Source organism: Prinia subflava, chromosome 14, assembly GCF_021018805.1.
Source record: "Prinia subflava isolate CZ2003 ecotype Zambia chromosome 14, Cam_Psub_1.2, whole genome shotgun sequence".
In the NCBI taxonomy this organism is placed as follows: Eukaryota; Metazoa; Chordata; class Aves; order Passeriformes; family Cisticolidae; genus Prinia; species Prinia subflava.
In genome coordinates, this window is record NC_086260.1 from 15,337,935 (window position 1) to 15,359,591 (window position 21,657).

At 43.8% G+C, this 21,657-nt stretch overlaps 2 protein-coding genes across 7 annotated transcripts in view; one reads left to right on the forward strand and one right to left on the reverse strand.

Annotated features, from left to right (window-relative positions):
- CENPP (centromere protein P) overlaps nt 1–19,711 on the forward strand; it is a 117,375-nt gene extending 97,664 nt beyond the window's left edge. For 3 of the 5 annotated variants that reach the window (XM_063411859.1, XM_063411860.1, XM_063411862.1), the window contains 3 exons: nt 13,015–13,094; nt 14,688–14,779; nt 15,081–15,555. In XM_063411859.1, coding sequence (XP_063267929.1) covers nt 13,015–13,094; nt 14,688–14,779; nt 15,081–15,202 — 294 coding nt within the window. In that variant the 3' untranslated portion in view covers nt 15,203–15,555. Of the gene's footprint in view, nt 1–13,014; nt 13,095–14,687; nt 14,780–15,080; nt 15,556–19,588 lie in introns of those variants that run through there. The other 2 variants (XR_010082318.1, XM_063411861.1) reach the window with 2 other exon arrangements.
- Nucleotides 15,228–21,657, reverse strand: part of IPPK (inositol-pentakisphosphate 2-kinase) — a 29,890-nt gene continuing 23,460 nt past the window's right edge. For both annotated transcript variants that reach the window (XM_063411856.1, XM_063411857.1), the window contains exons 10-13: nt 20,842–20,992; nt 19,738–19,840; nt 19,212–19,291; nt 15,228–18,232 (exon numbers count right to left, since the gene is read on the reverse strand). In XM_063411856.1, the coding sequence (XP_063267926.1) occupies nt 18,007–18,232; nt 19,212–19,291; nt 19,738–19,840; nt 20,842–20,992 (560 nt within the window). In that variant the 3' untranslated portion in view covers nt 15,228–18,006. The remainder of the gene's footprint in view (nt 18,233–19,211; nt 19,292–19,737; nt 19,841–20,841; nt 20,993–21,657) is intronic.

Here is a 21,657-nt window from a genome sequence, read left to right on the forward strand (position 1 = left end):
AAAATCGTTAAGCCAACTTAAGAAGAGTAGAAAGTATAAAGAGTACAGAGCATAGAGAGAAGAGTTGAAATAATTCAACTGTGGTCACATGTTTGTGGTCACAGCATACAGAGACCGTGGAACTCAGTTCTGTGTTGTACCTTTTAGAAATGGCATCTTTTACCTGCAGAATAACCACACCAAGCAGGACAGGAGCAGGAGCAGCCTTCACTGAGCAGTGCAGGGCAGGTGTAGCCTGGTTTAGCAGAGCAGAGGAAATCCCGTGTTCCCTTCAGGCAGGCTCTGATAATTTCCAATATTGCTGGAATTACCTCCTGTAATTACCTTTCCTATCCGTGTGTTCAGGAGCTCAGGTCAGTGAGTCCAGCCTGTTGCAGGGAGCAGGGCAAGGCTGAGGCCAGGACAGGGCTTTGTCCTGCTGCTGTTGAGAGGCAGCAAGGGCAGAGGCAGCTCCTCTTGGCTGCCCCTGTCTCATGATTTGCTTTACCTTCTGTTCCTTTATCCCCTTTCCTCCCCTTTCATCCTCACAAGCTCTTTTCCCAGCCATTTCAGAATATGCAGCCTGCCAAGGTTTACAGCTTCCCTACTGACTCCATTTTGCAGACTTACACCTTTATTTAATAATTACAGTCTAGTTGTCCTGTCCTTTTTCCTTGAACATTAAAGGAAACCTGAGACTCCCCATCCTCCCTTTCTAACTCTGCAATATTCTGCCTTTGCCTGGTTCAGGGCACCACAGAGCACCTGCTCATCCAGAATTTTCCTTTTATCTCTCTCCTGAAACCCTGTGTGGCTTCTCCCTCGTGATGCCACAGGTGAGCAGTAGCCACATGCAGGCCTCTGGTAATTTTATGTGCTTGCAAAATATCCATTTCCTTGGGGGAACCCCAAACCTCTGTACCTGTTACCACATCTCACCTGGCACCAAGAGTACATTCTATAGCTCTAAATGTTCCACAGTCATCCTTATTTTTAACAGCTTTCTCTCACATTATATCATTATTAATTTTACTTACGCCTCCTGGCTTGCTGTGTTATTTACAGAAGGGCCATGTTGAAGTTGGAGCTGTTATTTAATTAAAACACTGATCAGAATATAATTTCTATGAGCCAAAAAAATGCATCCACATTCAGGAATGTGAGGTTATTTCTGCTTTGTTCGGGAACTGGAAGGAAAAGAGACAATACTGAAAAAGACAGCAGTGGTTTTTTAACCTTCCAACGAAATATAAGAACAGAACAACATTTTTAAATTGCTTTACTCTTAGTTGTCATGATGAATCCATGCAGTTGCTGGCTGGTTTTGATCACAGACAAAGATGGAATCCTAAACTCTGCAGTTACTCATGTGGTTTGCTTTTTTTAAAATCAAACACGCAAGTTTATAGTTGGAAAAAAGTAGCAATGGGCAAAAAAATTTATAACTGTTAAAGTCAGCACAAAACATGAGATGGAGAATTTGGGATTGGCAGTACACTGCATTTCTGAAACCTGTACCAGTTACTGCATTCCTTGTGTAATCAGTGGTCTTGGATATCCTTATGGAAAAAAAAATCTCAGAAAAGACAAAATACTACTGGTAAACCTTGAGATGTTAAACACAAATTTTCCTCATGTATTTAAAAATATTAACAATACACTGCAAAAAGCATGGGGTATGTTGTTAGTTGGGAATAAACGTAAAATTGCAGTGGGAGATGTGTGTGGCTGGGATCTATTTACATTTTTAAAAGCTTCATTTTCAGCTGTAGCTGCATCCCAATTCCAGTTCTTTACTGCAGTGAACAGAATATTGATGTTAATTGGTATAACTTTCTGAGGACACTAATTATTGCCACAACTCGTTACCTCTTGGTTAGGTTTTTCTTTGATCCTACAGCATCAGTTTTAATTTGTGGTATGTGGTACATTATTTCTAAAATGGCAATGACCAGAGTAATTCAGAGTAATTTGTAAAGCCTTTCTTCAGAGCTACCTGAGATTTAAGTTTGCCCATATTGCCTCTGTGTTCATCAGTGAAGGAATTCAGTGCAATTTTTATTATTTCATTACCCAGAGCTGTTCCCTGTGGTGTTCCAAAGCAAGCTGCCTACCTTGAAAAACACAGCTTTGAAGCCCTGGCCACTGTAAGGAATCCTGGAAGATTCCCCCTGTCCTGCTGCCTTTCTGTCACATAATATCACTTTTTTGGGGTGTTCAGGTGGTGTCTTGGGCAGGGTTTTTCCAGCTGTTTGCTGAATCATGTTTTTCCAAAATACTCAATTCAGCACATCCTGTGAAACAGCACAAAGAGCTCAGCTTGGGGCTTGGTGTCTCTCCTGTGCCAGGATTGAGCATTGTTACTCATCAATAGAACTGGGAGGTTTCCAGCTTTTTCCTAAAATAATTGTGTTTTGCAGCACTTGTTCAGTTTCTAGCATGAGCCATAAGGCTCCTGTAGGTTTTCATTGCTTCTCATACCCAGTTCCCTTTCTTCCAAAGGCAGCTGCATCCCACCAGAGCAAAGGGACAGCATTTCTCTTAAATAAAGATGGGGCTGTAGTGAACAGATAGAAAATTCTGTGGTTTAAATAACTAGATCTAGAAATATATCATTTGTACATAGGAAATACCAAAAAAATGAAATATAAAAAACTCTGCATTTAAAATATATTAACTATAGAAAACAAGAGCATGTAATTATTCTAATGGTCTTTCTCTATTTGTTTGCCCCATCTGGTTTCCATTTTCTTGGTCATGCTTGGTTGCACTTTCCATTTCCGTATAAAACACTGTGTACTTCTCTAAAAAGTGACTGTATTTTTTTTAAGCTTCTCTTGTGCACCGTTCCCATCTCAGGCTGTATGAGAACTGACATGTGAAAATTCAGCTTGATCTTAGATAAAACTGGTGGTTTAGATGCCATCAGGAGGCTGGGGTGGGTTCTGTGACTTGCTGCTGATGTCCCTGTTGTCTGGAGCCTCAGATGTTTTCCCTTGGTTTGAAATTGAAGCAGGAATTAATAACAGGATGCCTCTCCACTGAGAGACTGTCTCAGGAAGGAGATGGAAACTGAGGACACAAATATTTTGAAGCATTTTAGTCAAAATGAAGGCTTTGTTGGCAGCTGGGACAAGAAGACACTTTGAGGACAATAACAAAGTTTGCTTGTGGTTTCCTCCTAGATTTAAAAATTGGTTGTCTTTGCCTCTTGATTCATGTTTTTCCCATTACAAACAGTAGCATCAAATGGTTTGTTTGGGTGAATTAATGGACAATGGCAAAAATTATTTGTACAGCAGTTCTGCAGCTACCAGTGAGAGTCTGAAGGGGCAGAATGGCAGGATAGATGTGTGTGTATGTACAGATATCTAATTTTTAAATTAATACCATATTGGTATTTTTTATTGTCACCTTTCTAGAGATTTATAATTCCACAATGCACAAAATTCAGAATTGACTACAAGCTGAAAACACCCATGAAGTGATTAATTATGTTTGCTTTATGATCTGACTGGTATTTGTGGCCAAACTTTGGTAACTCCAAACAAACAGGAGTTGTGGATCTCCTCATACTCCAGCACAGTCCCCCCTATGTCATCTTCCAGGAGGGAAATGTTAAAAACAAAAACAAAAATATGTCTGAACAGATTATGTTTTTCTGGATGGCTCTGTATGGTTTATAAACATTGTCTTGTTGAAGGAGAACATTGGCGTGGTTTGGGTCTTTCCCAGGATCTGACAGACTTTGCCAATTTACATTTTTATTACGATTCCTCTCTGTTCTTCACATTAAATGCTGTGTGCTCTTTCCTTTGGGAACTGCAGGAATCATCAAATGACTGGAGAACAAGAGGAGTTATTTCTGAAACACTGAGTTTTGTTTTCATGACACAAGATGAGAAGTTTGGGGCTGGGGACAGAGAATCCAAATCCCAGCTTCCCCTTGGACTGTGGAAATGCTTGCACAGGCTGTGATATCAGTGATCCCTGTGGGTCCCTTCCAACTCCAGATATTCTATTTTTCTGTGATTTATTTGCTACTTTTTCTGTATTTCCTGGCCTTGACTTCTATTACGCAACAGGAATTGTCCAAGGTGGAATAAACTGGTTTTGTTTCAGCAGGTTGGGATGTTTTATAAGGTCCATTCACAGCAAGTACTTTGGTAACTGAATATTCTGGTATTTTTGTTTCATGGGAATGAGCAGAAAAGATCCTGTGAGTTAATAAGGATTGAACTGTTAGACAATAATTCTGAATTCATAGGGATATGCTAGAGATCAGAAATGTGATTTTGGAGGTCTAGGAGCTGTACAGCTACAATTGGAATTATTTTAAGAGGTTTTAGGAGGCACAAATATGTGCATGGTCTAGACAGTGCTACTTCTGCGCTGGCAGGGGCAGCTGCAAGAAATGCTAATGCAGGAACTGGGTCCAAAACTGGGAGAGGGAAAAATAGGAGAAGCCAAAGGTGAAGAATATGCTGGAGGCCTCAGATGTTAGAGCTCAGTGTGTTTGGGAAGAGTCATCCAGAGGTCTTTCTACAGTGGAAAAATTAATATTGAAGCAATCCAGAACTCCATTTTAAATAACATTATGGTGACTTTTTCCATGGCATTGTCTGTATATCCCTTATAGTTCCTGCTGTGGATTCAGCCTGGCTTTGGGAATGGAGCCTGAGTGTTACAGCCTCATCTTTTCATATGAGCTGGGGGTAACTCCATGTTTGAATCCTGGGAATGGAAATCCTCCTTTTGTCTTGAACTGGTTTTACTCCAGAGGTTTGAGGGCTCCTTCCTCGGATCCATCTCTGAAAGGCTGGGCAAGGTTGGCACTCCAGGATCCGGGCTGCAGCGGGCATTATTGCCCAGCTGGTGGGACAAATCTCCTGCTTAGTACCCAAGGAAAACTTTAAACATTCACCACATTTGTACACAGGAATGTTTGGGTCACTTTACTTCCTTCGAGCTTTAAAAACACAGGAGAGCTGATTGCTTGGGAAACTGCAGAAGGGAGAAGAGAAAGTTTTCGTATTAACAACTTTGCTTTCAACTGGGCTTCTACCAAAACACAACATATTGTTACCAGCAGTTTTGAAATGTTTCTACAAGGCCAGCAATTGAAATTCAAATTATGAAATGCCTCAAGTTTGCATTGGAAGTGAGTGACTTGCACTGGCAGCTGCTGTTGGTATCAGCAGTGCTCTTTGTGTTGTTGCAGTACCTAAGCAATGAAACAAATATTTATCCACACGCATCACGCAACATTCCTGGGCACTGCAACTTTGGCCTTTATAAACCAAATAAGGTGGAGCAGGAGGAGATGTTTTTGCCTGGCAGCTGCCTGTGATTTCTCCTTCTGCATACACTAAAGAATTCTCCTTGCTGCCCTAAATTCTTTTCTGCTCGCCAGGACACAGATATTTGAGTCAAAATCCAGTTTGTTGTGAGAGACTTGGTCAAAAGTACAGCACAGTTTGCACACATACAGTGCTACAGGTTTCCAGTTTTGCTTCTATTTTGTTTTTTGGGAAGGTTTTGCAGCTTTCCTGTGGGAGTGGTTGGGTAGATCAAAGATTGAGGATGGCTGACCAATTTTGCAAGCCCGTTATTTACCAGTGGATTGACAACTTCACGCTCTCACACGTACAATAATTACAGATTGATGAATCTCTTCTTGCAGATGTTTGTGTGTTCTCAAGAGTATTTCCTGTGCCCCTCTTGTTTGTGCTAAGGATGTGTTTGGAAATGTAAAATGTGTTGTTGACAGCCAGATCTAAAGGGCTGTATTTGGATAGGACATGAAAAAAGAATTCATGGGGTTTAAAGCTTTCAAGGGCTTTTCAGCTGGACCCGCTCCTGCTCTTGTTGATAGCAACAGGCACTTCAGCCCTGCATGTTAATATTCCTTTTCACATGAGCAGCTGATAATTGTAAATAACCAGACAAATGAAAGCTACTGGGTGGCAAATTTCTGTGGAGTCTGTCCCAAATGTAATGCTTTGAGGAATCACTGAAAGAGGGTGGGTGTCTTGTGGGAAAGGTTTCAGTGTACCTACAGTGTGTGTTTCATAGAAAATACAGATCTATAGGTAAAGCTTCACTTTTTACCTAAGGCAGGTGTTAAAGCTTTCTGTAAAGCTCAGGAAGAATAACAGAAACACTGCAGAGGTGTTTGTGAAAGGATGCACATGGACATAGCTGTGTGTGCTTAAAAACTCTTTTTATCACACTTTTTTAAAAGTAAATGTCTAACCTGGAGCTCATTTAGATGAACTAGATGTTTTTCATTGTGTCCAATCGTTTATTTTTTTAATTAATCTGCCTACTCGGGGAAAAAAGTAACACAGCACTAGAGCCAAGTAATTAACTAAATTCAGATGCTTTTATTTAGATGACATTTAAATTGTGCTGTCTGGATGGGCTTGATAATGTAAACTGTACAAAAGCAAGTTGGGCCACATTTGATAATCAACTTTTCTGTGGTATTTCAAGTCCAAGTTGCTTTATGCAATTCTGGATCCTTTTATTAAGACATCAAAAAGGCTTAGAGGTAATCTTGCAGCAAATTTTATACAGAAAAGAAATTAGCGATCTATGAGGTATCTTGCTTCTGTTATAATGGAAGAAAACATAAACTTGGCTTAATTTCTCTCCTAAAAATGCCTTTCCTGCAGTCTACTTCCTTCAGATTATTGAGAATTTGGCTCACAGTTCTTTCTTCCTGAATTGTTGATACTTCATGCTGCTCTGCAATATGACATCTTTTTTCCTTCTATAATTTTTCATCTCTGTATTGTCCTTGGCTGCTGATCATCTCTTGCTAAATTAGACATCTCTGCTGCCTTCCACACAGGGCAGTTTGTAAAGTTTATCACCAAGGAATATTTAATTATTCCTAGCTGCAGAGGGAGGGCAGGGGACTCCAAATGCACCACAATGAAGGCAAATATGTCAGTGAAGTTGTGGAGGAAGAACAGGAGTGCTGAGCTCTGCTGGTATTTTATAATTTTCTGGGTATTTCCACCAAAATAAATGTCAGGGGCAGTGCCAGTGCTCTCCCCCAACATCCCAAAGAGTTCCCGTGCCCTGGGCTTGGGGCTGGGCCAGTCCCTGTGCCAGGGGTGGCTCCACAGCCAGCTCATTTTAAAAGGTGAATAAAATGCCAAAAAAGCCCAAGAATTTTAAGCTAGAAAAATGTGGGGCTGAAAACATTCATAAGCTAGTGGAGATCTTTTACCTCAACAATTTTAAAGAGAAATAGTGGGGAGAAGGTTTGTCTCTTACCCACAAGAAAAAAGTGAAGAAAAAGCATCTGCAGCCTCTGTGTTCCCTGTTTATGATCTACCCCTTCCTGTTCTTCCTGAGGTTTCATGTTCATTTTGTGATATATGCCAATAACTCGCTTCTTGAAATTTATGAAAATTTAATAAAGAATAAAAATTGGTTACAAAAAAATTAATACAATAATAAAAGTTTAAAAAGTTTTCAGAGACAGGACAAATAATGAGGCAATAAGAGCAAAGAAAGGTAGCCCGGGTCTACCGTCCCCTCTCCTCTCAGACAAAAGCTGCGAGAAAGAAGGGCCCCGTTAGAGAGAAGCATCTCTATTTTTGAGGACAAACTTTGATGATTATGCATACTTTATCTAAGAAAAGCCCGTTTGCCAAGAGCCTTTTGCAAAACCCCTGGCGTCTTGGAGTCTGGCTTAACCAGGTGGCTTTGTGGATTCAAGGAGATATACAATGGTCTCGCTTGACCAGGGTAGATTCAAGGAGATATGCACGGTCTGGAGTGACCAGGGTGGTTTCAAGGAGATATGTATCTTTCCCTCTGAAACATCCAAGAGGGGTTTTTAGTATGGCTTGTTGTAATTGTTCTCTCTGTGTAGAAACCTCTGGGTTATCTTCTCTTTGCTCTTGAGCTAAGGACAATACCTTACACACAATTCTTACTTAGATTCAATGTTAAAAACTACATTTACTACATTATTTAAATGTTAATATTGCATAACTTTTCTACCTAGCATATTACATATAGTAAATATCTGCGTAGAGCCACACACCCAATATGCCTTTTTCACAATTTGATTCTATTTCTCCTCACAAAAATAAACCTCCAGTATGTATTTTAATTTAGTCCCAGTCTGCTGGAATTAAGTTGCAGATAAACACACGGTTGCCATATGACAAAGTGATATTGAAAGGAAATGAGACACAGAATTTTGTGTACTCAGGCCTTGGTTATGCTGGGTTGGCTCTTCTGTAGACCTACAGCCTAGATCCAATTAGGAAAATACAAAAATGATGGAAAATTGCTGGTCACATTGTGAGCATAGTGACAAACGGAATCATGTAGAATCATGGCTGAGTCAGGCACGAAAAATAATAATGTTATGGAAATATGGAAGGAGGAAAATAAGTGGCAATGGAAATAGAGCAGAGGCCAAAAAAGAGAAGCTGTAATCAAGGGAAGAGAGAAGGAAGGAAAAAAGGAAAGAGAGAAAGAAAGAAAGAAAGAGAGAGAGAGAGAGAAAGAAGAGCGAAAGAGAGAGAAAGAGAGAGAGAGAGAAAGAAGAGAGAGAAAGAAGAGAGAAAGAGAGAGAGAGAAAGAGAAAGAAAGAGAGACAAAGAAAGAGAAAGAGAGACAAAGAAAAAGAGAAAGAAAGAGAAAGAGAGAGAGAAAGAAGAGAAAGAGAGAGAGAAAGAAGAGAAAGAAGAGAAAGAGAGAGAGAAAGAGAAAAAGAAAGAAAGAGAGAAAGAGAAAGAAAGAAAAGGAAAGAAAGAAAGAACAAAGCAGAGGGATTTCACTGGAATGAGCAAAGGCCACTGGCCTTGGGGCTGTGGTTTCAGGTTCTTGTGCACAGCACTGAGCGATGTGCAGAGGCAGCTGCAGGATTGAATCTTGGCAAAGGGGTCAGTGACTCACATCACAGATCTGGGCTGGTAAAAGGGCAGGTCTGGAACCAGGTGGATGCAGAGCACTTTTTATCCAAGTAACCAAAGCTGTGCCCGTGCTGCTGGAGGGAGCCACGTGTGTCCTGAGCTTGGGAGAGGCTCTGGTGAATGTTGGCAGGGATTTCCCCTGTCCAGGGTGGCATTCAGACTGGTTTTTAGAGAATCCCAGGATGGCTGGGGTTGGAAGGGACCTTTAAGGATCATCTCATCCCACTGTCCCAGGTTGCTCCCAGCCCCATCCAGCCCAGCCTTGGACATTTCCAGGGATGAGGCAGCCACAGCTGCTCTGGGCACCCTGTGCCAGGGCTCCATCACCCTCACAGGGAGCAATTCCTTCCCAATGTCCCACCTAGCCCTGCTTTCTGTCAGTGGGAATCCATTCCCTGTTCTCCTGTCACTGCTTGCCACTGTCAGATTTTCTTATAGGCCCTCAAATCTGCTCCCAAATTCTCCTTTCCTCTTGTACAAAGTGGGACTTGCATGCTGGTTGTGTCACTTGTGATTTTAATTTTAAAAGCAGGGGACTGAGCATGGGGGGGTGGGACTGCCACGGGGACAAAACCACTTGATCATTTTACCAAAACCACTTGATCATTTTACCAAAACCACTTGATCATTTTACCAAAACCACTTTGTGCTCGTGCTCTTCTCGTCCTCGGTTCCACTGGCGCCGGGGGTTTGGGTGATTGGCATCACAGGCATCACCAGCAGCACTGGTTTGCTTGAGGAACTTTCCCTCAAGAGGGGAAGATGGGAGCTGTATTTATTCTGAGACTTAATTACGAGTGGTGAAGCTTCATAAATCCGTTCTGAACATACAGTGTTTCTATGGGGTGTAATTTAGTTGAAGGGTGAAAGTGCATTATTATCTGTTCTTGGTCACAGTTCCTTTAGTTGCACAAAATGAGAAACTTCCACTTTCTAAATGTGCCTTTATTGCTTTAGTGAAATTCATTTTAAAAATTACTAGTGTTATGTCAGTGTTGGGATTTGAAGTCTTGGTGCTCCCAACCCTGTGTGATTTCAGTGGGTGATAACGTGGCCTCAGCTGGGCAAACCATACAGAGAAATCACCCAAATCAGAGCCCAGACGGAGCCTCCTGAGAGATTTAGAAACTGCTTCTCCCTGTAGAGGAGCTTGTGGCACCATAACTCTTTATGTGCATCCTTCTTCCAGAACAGCAAGCTCAGAATTAGCAGTCAAAGGGAGCTGTTGTTCCAGCTGGGAGCTGTCATGTGTTTTCTTGCTAAGTGGGACAGAAGCAAATTTATCTGCTTTTATCTGGCATCTCCCTTGCCAGGTTTGCTTTGCGTTTGTAGCCACAGCTCTTAAGACAAACACATTTATTACATTTTCCTTAGCAGAGATTCTGTGCGTAAAAAATTGCAGTGCAGCTTTAAACAGCTGCAGAATAATATATTCTGTTGAGAAATAGCTGCTGGAGGTGTGTTCCCTGGGATGTGTGTGTGTAAGATCTGTCATGGGAGCAGGGGAAAGCTGCGCACTCCATCAGCACCGTCCCGTTGTGGGTTGGGACTGTTCCTGTTGGAGACAAAAGCTCCCAGAAGATTCCCTGCTCGCACTCCTGAAGGAGCTGGAAAAACGATTTCCGTCTAGGAGTAATAATAGCTGGGGCTTTTGGTTTTGATCAGAAGCTGACATTTAAAAGTCATCTGAGGAAAGATGTTTCTTGATTAAAGTCAGGTTTAGCTTAGTGCAGTTGTAGCTGATCCTTCCCATCTGTCACGTCCTTGATGGGATCTTTCCCGTGCCTTGGGCCTGGTTTACAAGATCCCTCAGGAGTTCCTGACTTTCCCAGGAGACCTTTCAGTGGCTCAGCTCATTCTGTTACTCTGCTTTTATTGCTCAGCTTTTCCTCAAGGAACACATGGAAAGTTGCTCAGCTTTCCATGCTCAGCAGAGAAGATGAGGTGGTAGCGTGCTCCCCCAGAGAGTTTGGAGTTGGGGATCTGTCCGTGCTCACCCTGCCCCACACTGTAACTGTGGCATTCACAGGTTTTCTGTGTGGAATAGCAGAGGCAGACTGTGACTGCATTTCCAGAGCTCATTCCTGGAGCTGTCCATGTTTAGGGTTGCTGCTGGTGCTGGGTGTGGCAGCTTTGCCCCCCTGGGTGTTGGTGGAAGGTGGAACAGCAGCCAGGACCCTCACACAGGTCTGGGCTGCCTCCAGCACTGCCAAGGGCTTGGCTTACAGCAGACAGGGATGGAGGTATTTGTGGTTTGGCTTTTTGTGTGTTTTGTGGATAGCTAAAACATGACCTTTCCTGCTGCAAGGCTGGATTTTAGCCCAAATCCTGTGAATTTCACACAGGATTGGCCTCGCCCAGCATTCAGGTTGGTTGTCAGAGCCCGGCCATGAGGGAAGGCAGAGAAGGGCCCTGGCTGTGTCCAGATCTCAGTGGGGCTCTCCCCCAGGTACAGGGCAGCTTTTCCACAGGAAAACTCCACTGGGGTTTGCTTGAGCTGCTCTGGCTTCCACAGAACAGAAACAGTCCCCAGCCTGGGGGGAACGGGTCAGTCATGGCAGCTGCACAGAGCTCCTGGGACAACTCAGGAGCATTTCATGTTCTGGCAACTGTAGCTCTTACCTGCTTGCTCTGATCTCTTTTCTCTGGTGATTCCCAAATGTCTGGGTGTGGGCAGATGAGGTGTGAGGTGGTTTAGCTGTGGGATACTCGGGATCCCTTGTAAATGATGCACGAGCTGAGTTCCAGGTGGAAGCTCATCCTGCATTTCCAGTATCTGCAGTGTGGAGCTAAAGGATCGCTCGATCCTCCCAGGCAAGGAGAGGCTCCTAAGGGAAATCAGCCATGGGTTATTAAGGAGGAAAGCCTGGAAAACTCATTTTGTTATCAGAGGGGCATAATCCCACAGGGAGTAAAGCTGGAAGAGGATCCCTGCCGTGCTGGATGAGTGACCTTTGTTCGGCCACACTTCCAACACTGTGACTGCCCTGCTCAGTGTCCTTCCTCCTGTGTCTGTGTTCCCAGGATAGATCGTGGTTGTTATCCTCACAGTAAATACAGTGCTGGATAGAAATTAAAATGAGCAAATTCCATGTGTTTTATGTCATTTGGCATCCTGCACAGCCCCCTTCAGTTTGTCAGAAATTCCTAAACCAGAGCAAGGTCACATCTGGTAGCAATTTTGCTCTGCCAGATGAGGCGTAATCCCATAAAAGCAAACTCATTTTCTCCAGTGCTGCTCGAAGCCGAGCTCTCCTGCTCCTTTTCCATAAGACCTGCTGCATGTACTGGGAGCTCTGTGGAATGATTCAGGCTGGGAGACTTTTCACACTTTATAAACTGCAAGGTTTGGAACACAGCTTTGTGTCCAGCACACGAGGCAGGACAGGCAGGGCACAGCCCTGCAGCCTGTGGCTCCGTGCTGTTTCCTTTTCTGGCACCACGTCCTTCCAGGATCCTGTACCTTGGTGCTGGGTGTGCATCCCCTCATTCCTGGGTGACCTGGCACCTGCAGGATCCCTACAGATCTATGAGTTCTTCCATGTGCTTTTAAAATAGCTCTGAAGTTCTGGGGCTTTCACAAGACACATCAGACTAACAAAGTAATGGAGCAACATCAACCTTTGCACATTGTAGCAACTGAAAATAATTCCCAGAGACATGGAATTTTAATAGGAGCAAGTATTTTAATGTGGGATCATGTTGCTGTTGTCCCATATTTTGCTAACATTGATTATTTTGGTCTCTCATTGCTTTAATTACTCTTTCAAAGTCTTGTGTGGAGCTGCTCAAACCAGAGTGTGCCAGTGATGTGTTGTCACTCACAGAGGCAGGGGGTGACATGCTGATGTATCATAAGGTGTTAGTAAATCTAATTAACAAACTTAGTTAAAATAAAAATGTTCTTTCAAGGTTTCCTGGGTTTTATGTAAGGATCTCTAAAGAAAAAGGAAACCAACAGGTCAGAATGTCAGAGGGTGAATATTGTTACTCCTAACTTAGTGCAGTCCACTGTGCCTGGGGAGCAGTAGGTAGGAGCCACCTTATCTGCCGTGATTTTTATGAACCAACTGAACCTTTTTGTTCACAGACCAAGTATCCTGACATCGTGACCCTTCCAGAAGGAGTGCTGGGAGATTTTCTGATTCTGAGGAGCCCCAAAGCCTCTGGGTAAGGCAATAAATGCATTTCTGTGTTGGCACAGGCAGGACAGCAGCCTCGTGCTGCAGCTCTGGGTCCTTCTGTGGCAGGAGGTGCAGGGATCCCATCCCAGCAAAGCCCAGTTCCTTGGTGCCTTGGCATTAAAGAACAGAGAGAAAAAGGCATTTACTGTGCAACAGGAGCAAAGCGTCTGGGGCTATGCTTTTCCATTGATTTAGAAGGAAATCAGTTAGATGAAGGGATTATCACCTACCAGGCACAGGGGATTTGTTTGGCCTCCCTGTGAGAGATGTTCCAGTACATTTGGGATTTTCAGCAGAGGAAAAAAATCCTTACAGTTAAATGGAAGATGATGTAACTATCACTGCCAGGAGTTCTGTAAGGGCCATGAAAAGTAACTATTCTGTGATAGGATCAGACCTTGCATTAACGTGCTTTAATTTACATGGAAATAAGGCACAGCACCTTCATTGTGTTTGTGTATAGAACAAGCAAACAAACCCTAACAGGTGATGCTGCTTCATTCAGCCAAAGTTGCCATTTAAAACTAAATGCTTTAACTCAGGGGTGCAGGAATTAATTGTTTTATCCATCCCAGAGAGGGAAGAACTTGCTGTATTTTAGTTTCTTCTCTGGTGCCAGGTGCCAATTCCATTACCCTCATTCCCTCTCACCCTTAGTTATGAAACACAGGAATATTAAAGTCATTTCGGTGCCCTGGTAGAAAAGAGCCTGGCATAGAAATTTGTTTGCAAAATCCCAGAACAAGCTGTGCACAAATTCCCAAAGGATTTGTAAAACTGAGGTGGCAAAAGGCTGACAAATGACATTGGAAGGAAACTCTTAGAGTCCTGATGGGTTGAAGAGCACTGAGAAAGGGACCTTCCTCCTCCCAGTGACTCCCTGAGCAGAGCAGCTTTGGATTAGGAAAGCCTTACCTCAGTAAGGGCTTGAGGGAACAAAGGGAGCTGTAAAGCAGCAGCTCTGCTGTGGATGTTGTTCTGCTCCTGCCTCACCATGCCCTTGAGAGGGTGCAGGGATCTCATCCCACTGTCAAAGCTGGAAATCGTGACTGCCCTTGCACACCCACCAGCACTATTCCTGAAGAAGTAATGATGTTGTTAAGCTTTATTATTATTTTATTTTTATTACAAGCAAAGAACTGCAGTAATGTAAGCCTTGGACAGATGTCTACCTGCCATTAGTTCAAAAAGGCCATGAATAGCAGGGTAGGCCTTACTCCAAACCCAGCACATCACCATTCATGCAAACACTTCTGAAACGAGTTTCCTGTTCTCAGCACCTGATCCTGAGTGTAGGTATCACACGAGGGGTGGAGCCAGGGAATACTCAGTGCTCTCCTTTGCTTTCCTCTCACTTTTACTGCTCTGTGCAAATCTGGATGTAGCCAGAGCCTTTCCTGTCATTGGATTGATGTGTTCCTGGGTTCTGAATTCAGAGATGGTTCACTGCATTACACGAGGTGAATTTTGTTGCAGAGCACGAGGTTGAGCCTTGTGACCGCTGCACTTTCTGCTTTGAAGGAACCTCAAAGACAGCACCTGGTTAACCTGGTCTGCCTTTCCTGTGCGCCTGGTACAGGTTTGAACTGATGATTGTCTGGAAGATCCATCTGGATGAAGAAGGGACCACTACGCCTGTCCTGGACCTGCTGCCCAAAGTCCCCAAGCAAGGTAACCCCAGTGGCTGCAGGGGCTGTCCTGAGCTCCCAGAGCCCAGCCAGGCAAACCAAGGGCCCACAAACCCTGCGTGGGTGCAGGAATGCTGCTGCCCCTGCCCTCAGCCTGCTGCAGCCCTGCTGAGTAACAGCCCCGCTGAGTAACAGCCCCGCTGAGTAACAGCCCCGCTGAGTAACAGCCCCGCTGAGTAACAGCCCCGCTGAGTAACAGCCCCGCTGAGTAACAGCCCCGCTGAGTAACAGCCCCGCTGAGTAACAGCCCCGCTGAGTAACAGCCCTGCTGTGTTTGTGTGCAGTTGTGGAGCAGAGGGTGGCGCCTGGGGAGAGCCTCCCCGGCTGCTTCCGGAGCCTGCTCCGCCTCCTGGGCATCGAGGCCGCCATCGAGAACCTGATCACGGTGCTGGGCTCAGGGCACTGAATGCCAGCACTACTGACACCAGGTAGCAATTTCAAAAGGAGTTTAATTAAGGTATTGTGTTACACGGTCTATAATTTTATTGAATATAAACATTAAGTTATTTTCCATTTAGAAACCATACTCATAAAACATGCTATCTGTACAATTATGGCACGTTATATATAAATTGTCATGACATGAAAATAAATACAGCCATTTAAATACAAAAATGCCAAATAAAATAGTTACATGTACAGAGAGATTTCATTATAAATTTATCTTTCTGAATCATGAATGTACCAGAGTGGTTTATCTTCTTAACATTTTCTAGATACTTGGAAATCGTTAAAAGATCATGCACTGTCAAAATCAAGTCCATAAAAATCCATTTCATTTCACAGCTCTGTAAAAGTACAGTGATTTTAAAATGACAAGAGAACAGTAAGAGACTCCTAGAACAAAGAGTTAAACAGCTTTCTCATTAAATTAGGGTGGAAGAAGACAATTTGAAGATTTCAAAGACATACAATGCTAAAAAACCCAAAGATAACTGGATGAAGTAACTTTGTTCCACAATGTGAGTGTTGAGACAGTTAATCTGACCCAGAGAGGCCCATGGGAACAGGTGAGCAGGCACCTCCTGCCCACTGCAGCCCTTCCTGTCTTTCCTGACTTCCAGGAGGAAATTCTGTAACACATTGCCACAGCCTCCCCTTTCACACATCCATCCCTGAAGAAACAAACCAGATCAGCCCCTCGTGTTGCCTCTCCCTTGCCTTCCAGCAGGTGTGCCATGAGCCCATGGGAGCTCACGGTGTTTGCAGGAGCTCCTGCCCTGCACTGCACCAAACCAGACTGATGGGACTGGAGGCCAGGGACTGCTCAGGGGGGAGCAGCAGTGCCTGGAGCCAGGAGCCCAAAGCAGCAGCTCTGGGCTCTCATGGAGGAGGAGGAGCCCCAGGGCAGCACAGCCACTCACCCCATGCAGCAACAGGGAAAGAGGAGAAATCTGAACCAAAGCCACAGAATGTTTCTGATGCCATCAATGCAATAATGCACTGTCTGCCCACTGCAATGGGCTCCCACCGTTCTGTAGGTCAGGAGAAAGTGTCAGGCTGGAGCCAGCTGAACACAGACTGGCTTTGATGAATGGCAGCTCTGTCGTGGTAGGTAAGGCAGGTTCATTTCAGGTTTGGAATCCAGTGCACAGGCAAAATTCATTCCTCCTTCTCCACTGGCGTGGAACTGGTTGAGCTGGTTTTGTGTAACCTCTAATTCCATTTATCTTTAGCTCCCTCTTCCTTGCCTGAAAACAAAACTGTTTGCTCAGCACAGACACTGCTGTGTGCATATGAAATGTGTGTAAAGTTACAGCATAAAAACCTGGAAACCTCCCAGCTGTGCAGGGTCCTGCCTTTCTCCTCTAATAGCTGGAGGGTCTCTGGATTTGTGAGTAGCTCTCTCCCTCCAGGTGTTCTTTGGGAGGAAGGGGCTGTTCTGCTCTCAGCTGCCAGGTCCTTGCACTGCTGCAGTCTCACACCTCAGGCCCTGCCCCAGAAGGGCTCCTGGCTCTGGATGCCAGCACAGGGGCACTGCTGGCTCTGTGTTTCACCTTTCTGGAGTTGTACCAAGGTACAGGGGCATCCCATTTCTGAATGTCAGGTAAAGTGGAACAATTCAAATGTTACAATACAAATCTGTTTTTAGGAGGTAAGCTACATGACCCTAAACACTGTTACTGGTAAGCACAGGCTCTGTCCAGGTAAGAGGTGTTCACTGGGGCTGGAGGAGCATCTCTGCACCTCTCAGGGGTGTAACCCTCGAGGGAAAAGGAGCTGTAGATTTTATCATTGTACCCTCAGGTTTGGCCACACCCTTCAGTTCCAGCTCAGGATCTTCCCCAAGGATGATTTTACTGCAGCACCTGCCCAGCCTTCAGCTGCAGGGGAGAAAATGGGATTCTGTCACCTTTCTCCTGTGTCACTTAAAGCTGCTCCTGCTCTGCAGTGTGTGGGGCATCAGTGGAATAGTGCCAGTGTTTGAAATGATCTGTAAAACTCAGAACATGTTATTCTTATAGCTCAATTTAAATGAGGCAAGAGGAAGCTGTGGTTTCACCTCCAATAGCAGCATAGACAATAAAAACCAGCATGGCAGGTGAGCTAAGCCCAACTATCATAAGTTAAACTCAGGGCTGCTTACCTTAACCCCTTGCACTGTGTTTCAGAAGCTTTAGGTAGCTACAAGGTGCTCACACAACCTCTGGAGGCAGCCTGGTGTTCCCAGTCCATGCATTAGCACTCCAATGTTTGCAGTGCCAGGGCAGTTCCACAGATCAGCCACTGCACGGTTGCATTTGCAGTGGATTAATGCTAAAGTGTTGTATAGGGTTGCCAGAGCATTCCCTCCTTTAGTAGGGATGAGGGAGACTCAAAGCACAGGCTCCAAGGCAATTCTCTTGTTAGTAATTAGGCTTTACATGTTAGTGCAATAGTTCAGGAAACCTTTAATTCTGTGCTCTTTCAATTCTAAGGAAGTGGACTTCTTGTATTAATTTGATATGTCCTCTAGTTCCAAGGTATGGCACATTACCTGTTCTGTCACATTAAATACATTCATTAAGGTTATCTAGCAAACGGGGGGCTTAGTGCCATCCCAGCTCTCTGAGAAGGCATTACCCTTTAAAAATCATTTCATAAAGCAAAAACATTCACAGCTGAAAAATGCACTGAACACAAAAGAAAAGAAAAAAAAATCACCATAACTGTATTCCAATAACCTTTCACTTTCTCATATGTTTGAATAAAAATAACCTTAGGGAATGGTTACACTTTATGGAGAACTAATGTGCAGTCCTCGTGCTCCTTGAAGAGGTTGGACATGACTGGGTCCTCTTTGGCCTGTACGTTCTTCAGGTAGTAGTTGACAATTTCCCCATCCAGTTTGTACTGGTGGGGGATGCTCTCATAGGGCTTCAGGTCCAGGTCCAGCACAGAAACAGAGAAAGTGAATCTGGATTTGGATGTCAGTACCACAGGTCTTTGCTCAGAGCTGGAAAATAAAACCACATTTCACATCTGAGTCACTGAAAGCAGTATTTTTAATTTATGTGTCCCTTTACACAAGTGACTCTAATGTTTATCTTAGAACTTCTGTGGGAGCCCAAGAAAATAAACTGCAGCTAATGAAGCACTTAGGAAACTCCAGCTCCAGCTTTACCATTCCTGGTGGGATCTTGCTGGCACCTCTTCCTTTCATTTTCCTTTCAGCTTCCACAGAGCTGAACTCAAACTCTCACTTACTGTATTTAGTAAATCTAAGCTGTTTCTAGGTGGTGCATACAAAGCTACAGCCTTATTAACCAACAAAGGCAGGAAAGGGACTGCAACTCCTACTTGGGTTCAAGGTAATAAAACATTTAGGATGCTGTCCAAGCATGCTGAGGGATGGAGGGGCTCTGAAGGCAGCCCTTGCACAAGGCCATCACTAACACTTCACTGGAGAACTGCAGCACAAATGCACAGAACAGCATTCTCTAAAAATAAAAGGGCTCCGTGAGGCAAAGCCCTCTGCAGAAGAACAGATTAGCACTGCTGGCACAAGGCAAAAGGGGCAATATTGTGGCACAGCCTCCTGCCTGACAGCCAAAGCTGTCACCTCTTGATCATTGCCTGGGTTTTATTCTAACCAGGCCATTAAAGGCAACTCAGCTTGAAACGTCTCTCCTATGAAGGCAGAAAAATTGTACCTAGTTAAAACTATCCAGAACTACTATGAACAGTCAATTCAAAGGTTAAGAAGGGAATAAATACAAAACTTAGATCCTTTTGATCAACATAAAACTCTTTAGAAAGAGACATAGGTCATAAATGTACATAAATTACAACTGTACTAAAATGCTCACAGCCAAATATTTGGACACACCACCCCCCCTACACATTTTTAAAGTGATTGAATTGCCTGAACAGTACAAAGATCCTAAATTTCTGAACAACTGGTGCCATTAAAAGCAGGTACAGGCAGCTCTTACCATTCATCTTGCAGGCAGGTGGAAAGGGCAATCATGATGGAGCAGTCTTTAGCAGTCATTGCTATTCTGTACTGCTGCACCTGCACAAGAGAGAATAACACACATTTCCTCTTGGATTGGTGTTCACCCGAGTAAAGCATCCTGGTCCCTACCAAAAGCAGCACTGCATTTGTGTGTTGGCACTTTGAGAGCTGGACTTTCTCTCTGTAACAGAAGGCTGGCAGGAGCAGGTGCTTCTGCAGCATCCTGTGTAACAATCATGTTCATTTCCTACAGATCACATTCCTAAAGGCCAAACAGCATCAGCTTCCTCAGTTCATTTGCTTTGCTTTATTTGCTTTTTAGAGAAAGCAAATAAACACTTATTTTTTTCTCAGGAACTTGTTTTTAACTGCTTCTGCTCTAAAGATGCACCCTGCCAAATGAAGAACTTCTAACTGTGCAGTGCTGCCTCCATCCAGCCCTTCCAGTGAGACACGGGACAATCCACCCTGACACACAAACAGCCTCAGAAGTTGAGCAGTACCTTTGTTAATGCAAATGCCACTGTGCCATCGTCTTCCAGGGAAAGGTCCAGCAGCTTCTCGTAAAACGCTTCATTGTAGGGTCCATCTATCTGCAATGTACTTCTAAATAAATGTTAAAAGAAGATTTACAGACAGCCAAAATGAGGTGCTGCTTTTCAGTGTGATCTTTCCTCAGCAGCCCGGACGCTCAGATTAGAACAACCCAACAATAACTGAGAAACCTGTCCAAGTATTAACCCACTGTAACCAACATCCCAACAGTCCCTGATATTCTCAGATCACTCAAGAGTTGCTGTGCTTAGGATCTGGGTTGTGTGGGGTTTTATAAACATGAATCATTCTCAGTCCACTGCCATCTCTATCACTGCAAAACTATGGGGTTTTTGCAAAAAACTGGGTAAGTTTCAAATCGTAGCAGTCTGCAGGAGCTCCAGAAGCCTTGCTGAAGATGCATATATAAGAAATATATCAGAATATATTGATATCTGTTTTTATATGTATATTATTTTGTACATAAAAAGTACAAACTGGAGGCCAAGGCATGTCTGACAGGGCCTGCTCCAACACCATGTGCTGATGGGAGGTGTCCTGGGCTCCTTCCTTCCCCCACAGATGAAAGAACACATTCTCCAGAGTCTGTTTGCTGTGTAACTGCACAAGCAGCAGCAGCTCCTGAGTGAAGCCAGAGTGCCCTCGTGTGAGCACGGGAGAGGAACAGCACCCCACTGGAGACTGCTTAGAGTAATTATTATTACAGTAATGAGCCTTATTTGAGGAAAAAACCCACAGCAGCTTGCATTCACCACAGCAGAACATCATTATCCCTGCAGGTACTGGGGACAGGAGAAACCACCCATTCCACCGCACCTTTCTGCAAATACACAACCACCAGCACTAAGAGAGCATTCTCCTCTCTCAGCCCTTTGTGAACTTTCCATAATAATTACTTAAAAATTGAGGGCAGAGTGACCAACATCAGCTGGAAGTTCAGTCAGGAATTCAGAGGATGCACTGCCATGAAGGAAGGTTGTACAACAGAACAGAAAGTGTGCACAGAGCCAATCCTGCCTGCAGGCCTGGAAAGAAAAGCCATCGAGCCTTACCTCTCTTCAGGAAACTCCTCCAAGTACTGTTCAACTCTACTGTACAAAGGATAGAGTCCTTCAATATCCAGCATGTCGAGCATCTGAGCCTGAAGGGTTTTATAAAGGAGACAACCCCTCGGTAAACCAGAGCTTTCCAATTTATGTTTACCTAGAAGAAAATGCATTTTAAAATAAGGCAGGCACAAATCTTAGCTTCAATTTGCCATTACATGTGCTTAGGAGTCCAAATACTTTTAGTCCAATCACAGGTAGAGGAAAAACTCAGAAAACAAAACTGCAAGGTGCAGGTACTGAGCTGCACATTTAAACAGCTCACCTTGGACTGCAGAATAAAACATCTGGTATTCAACTCACAAACTACCTTAAAAAACAACCAAAATACACCCACATCCACTGCAATGTACTCATTTTGAGTGCACCAGAGAAATTTCTCATCTGAGTTTGAAGCCACCACAAATTCACTTTGAACAGTATCAACTGCTGACAGAAAGTAACTCAGCATTTCAGCTGTGGGGTCTTTTTTATACAGTATCAACAACTGTATTTGCTGTAATTTCTCTAAGATAGCTCTTTCTCCAGCACTACAACAAACCATGGGCAGTAAAAAAGGCTTTCCTCAAAAGCAGAGTAAGAAATGTGCTATTTGTGTAATTAGAATAACTGGCAGCATCTTGAATAATTAGAGCTTTACAGAACTTATGCACTGAGGAATTAACATAATTTACAATTTTCCAGCTCTCACTTCCCATTCCTTTTTTCTCTGGTATTCAGACCTCTCTTTACCAGGAGAAGAGCAGCTGAAGAAAAGAACAA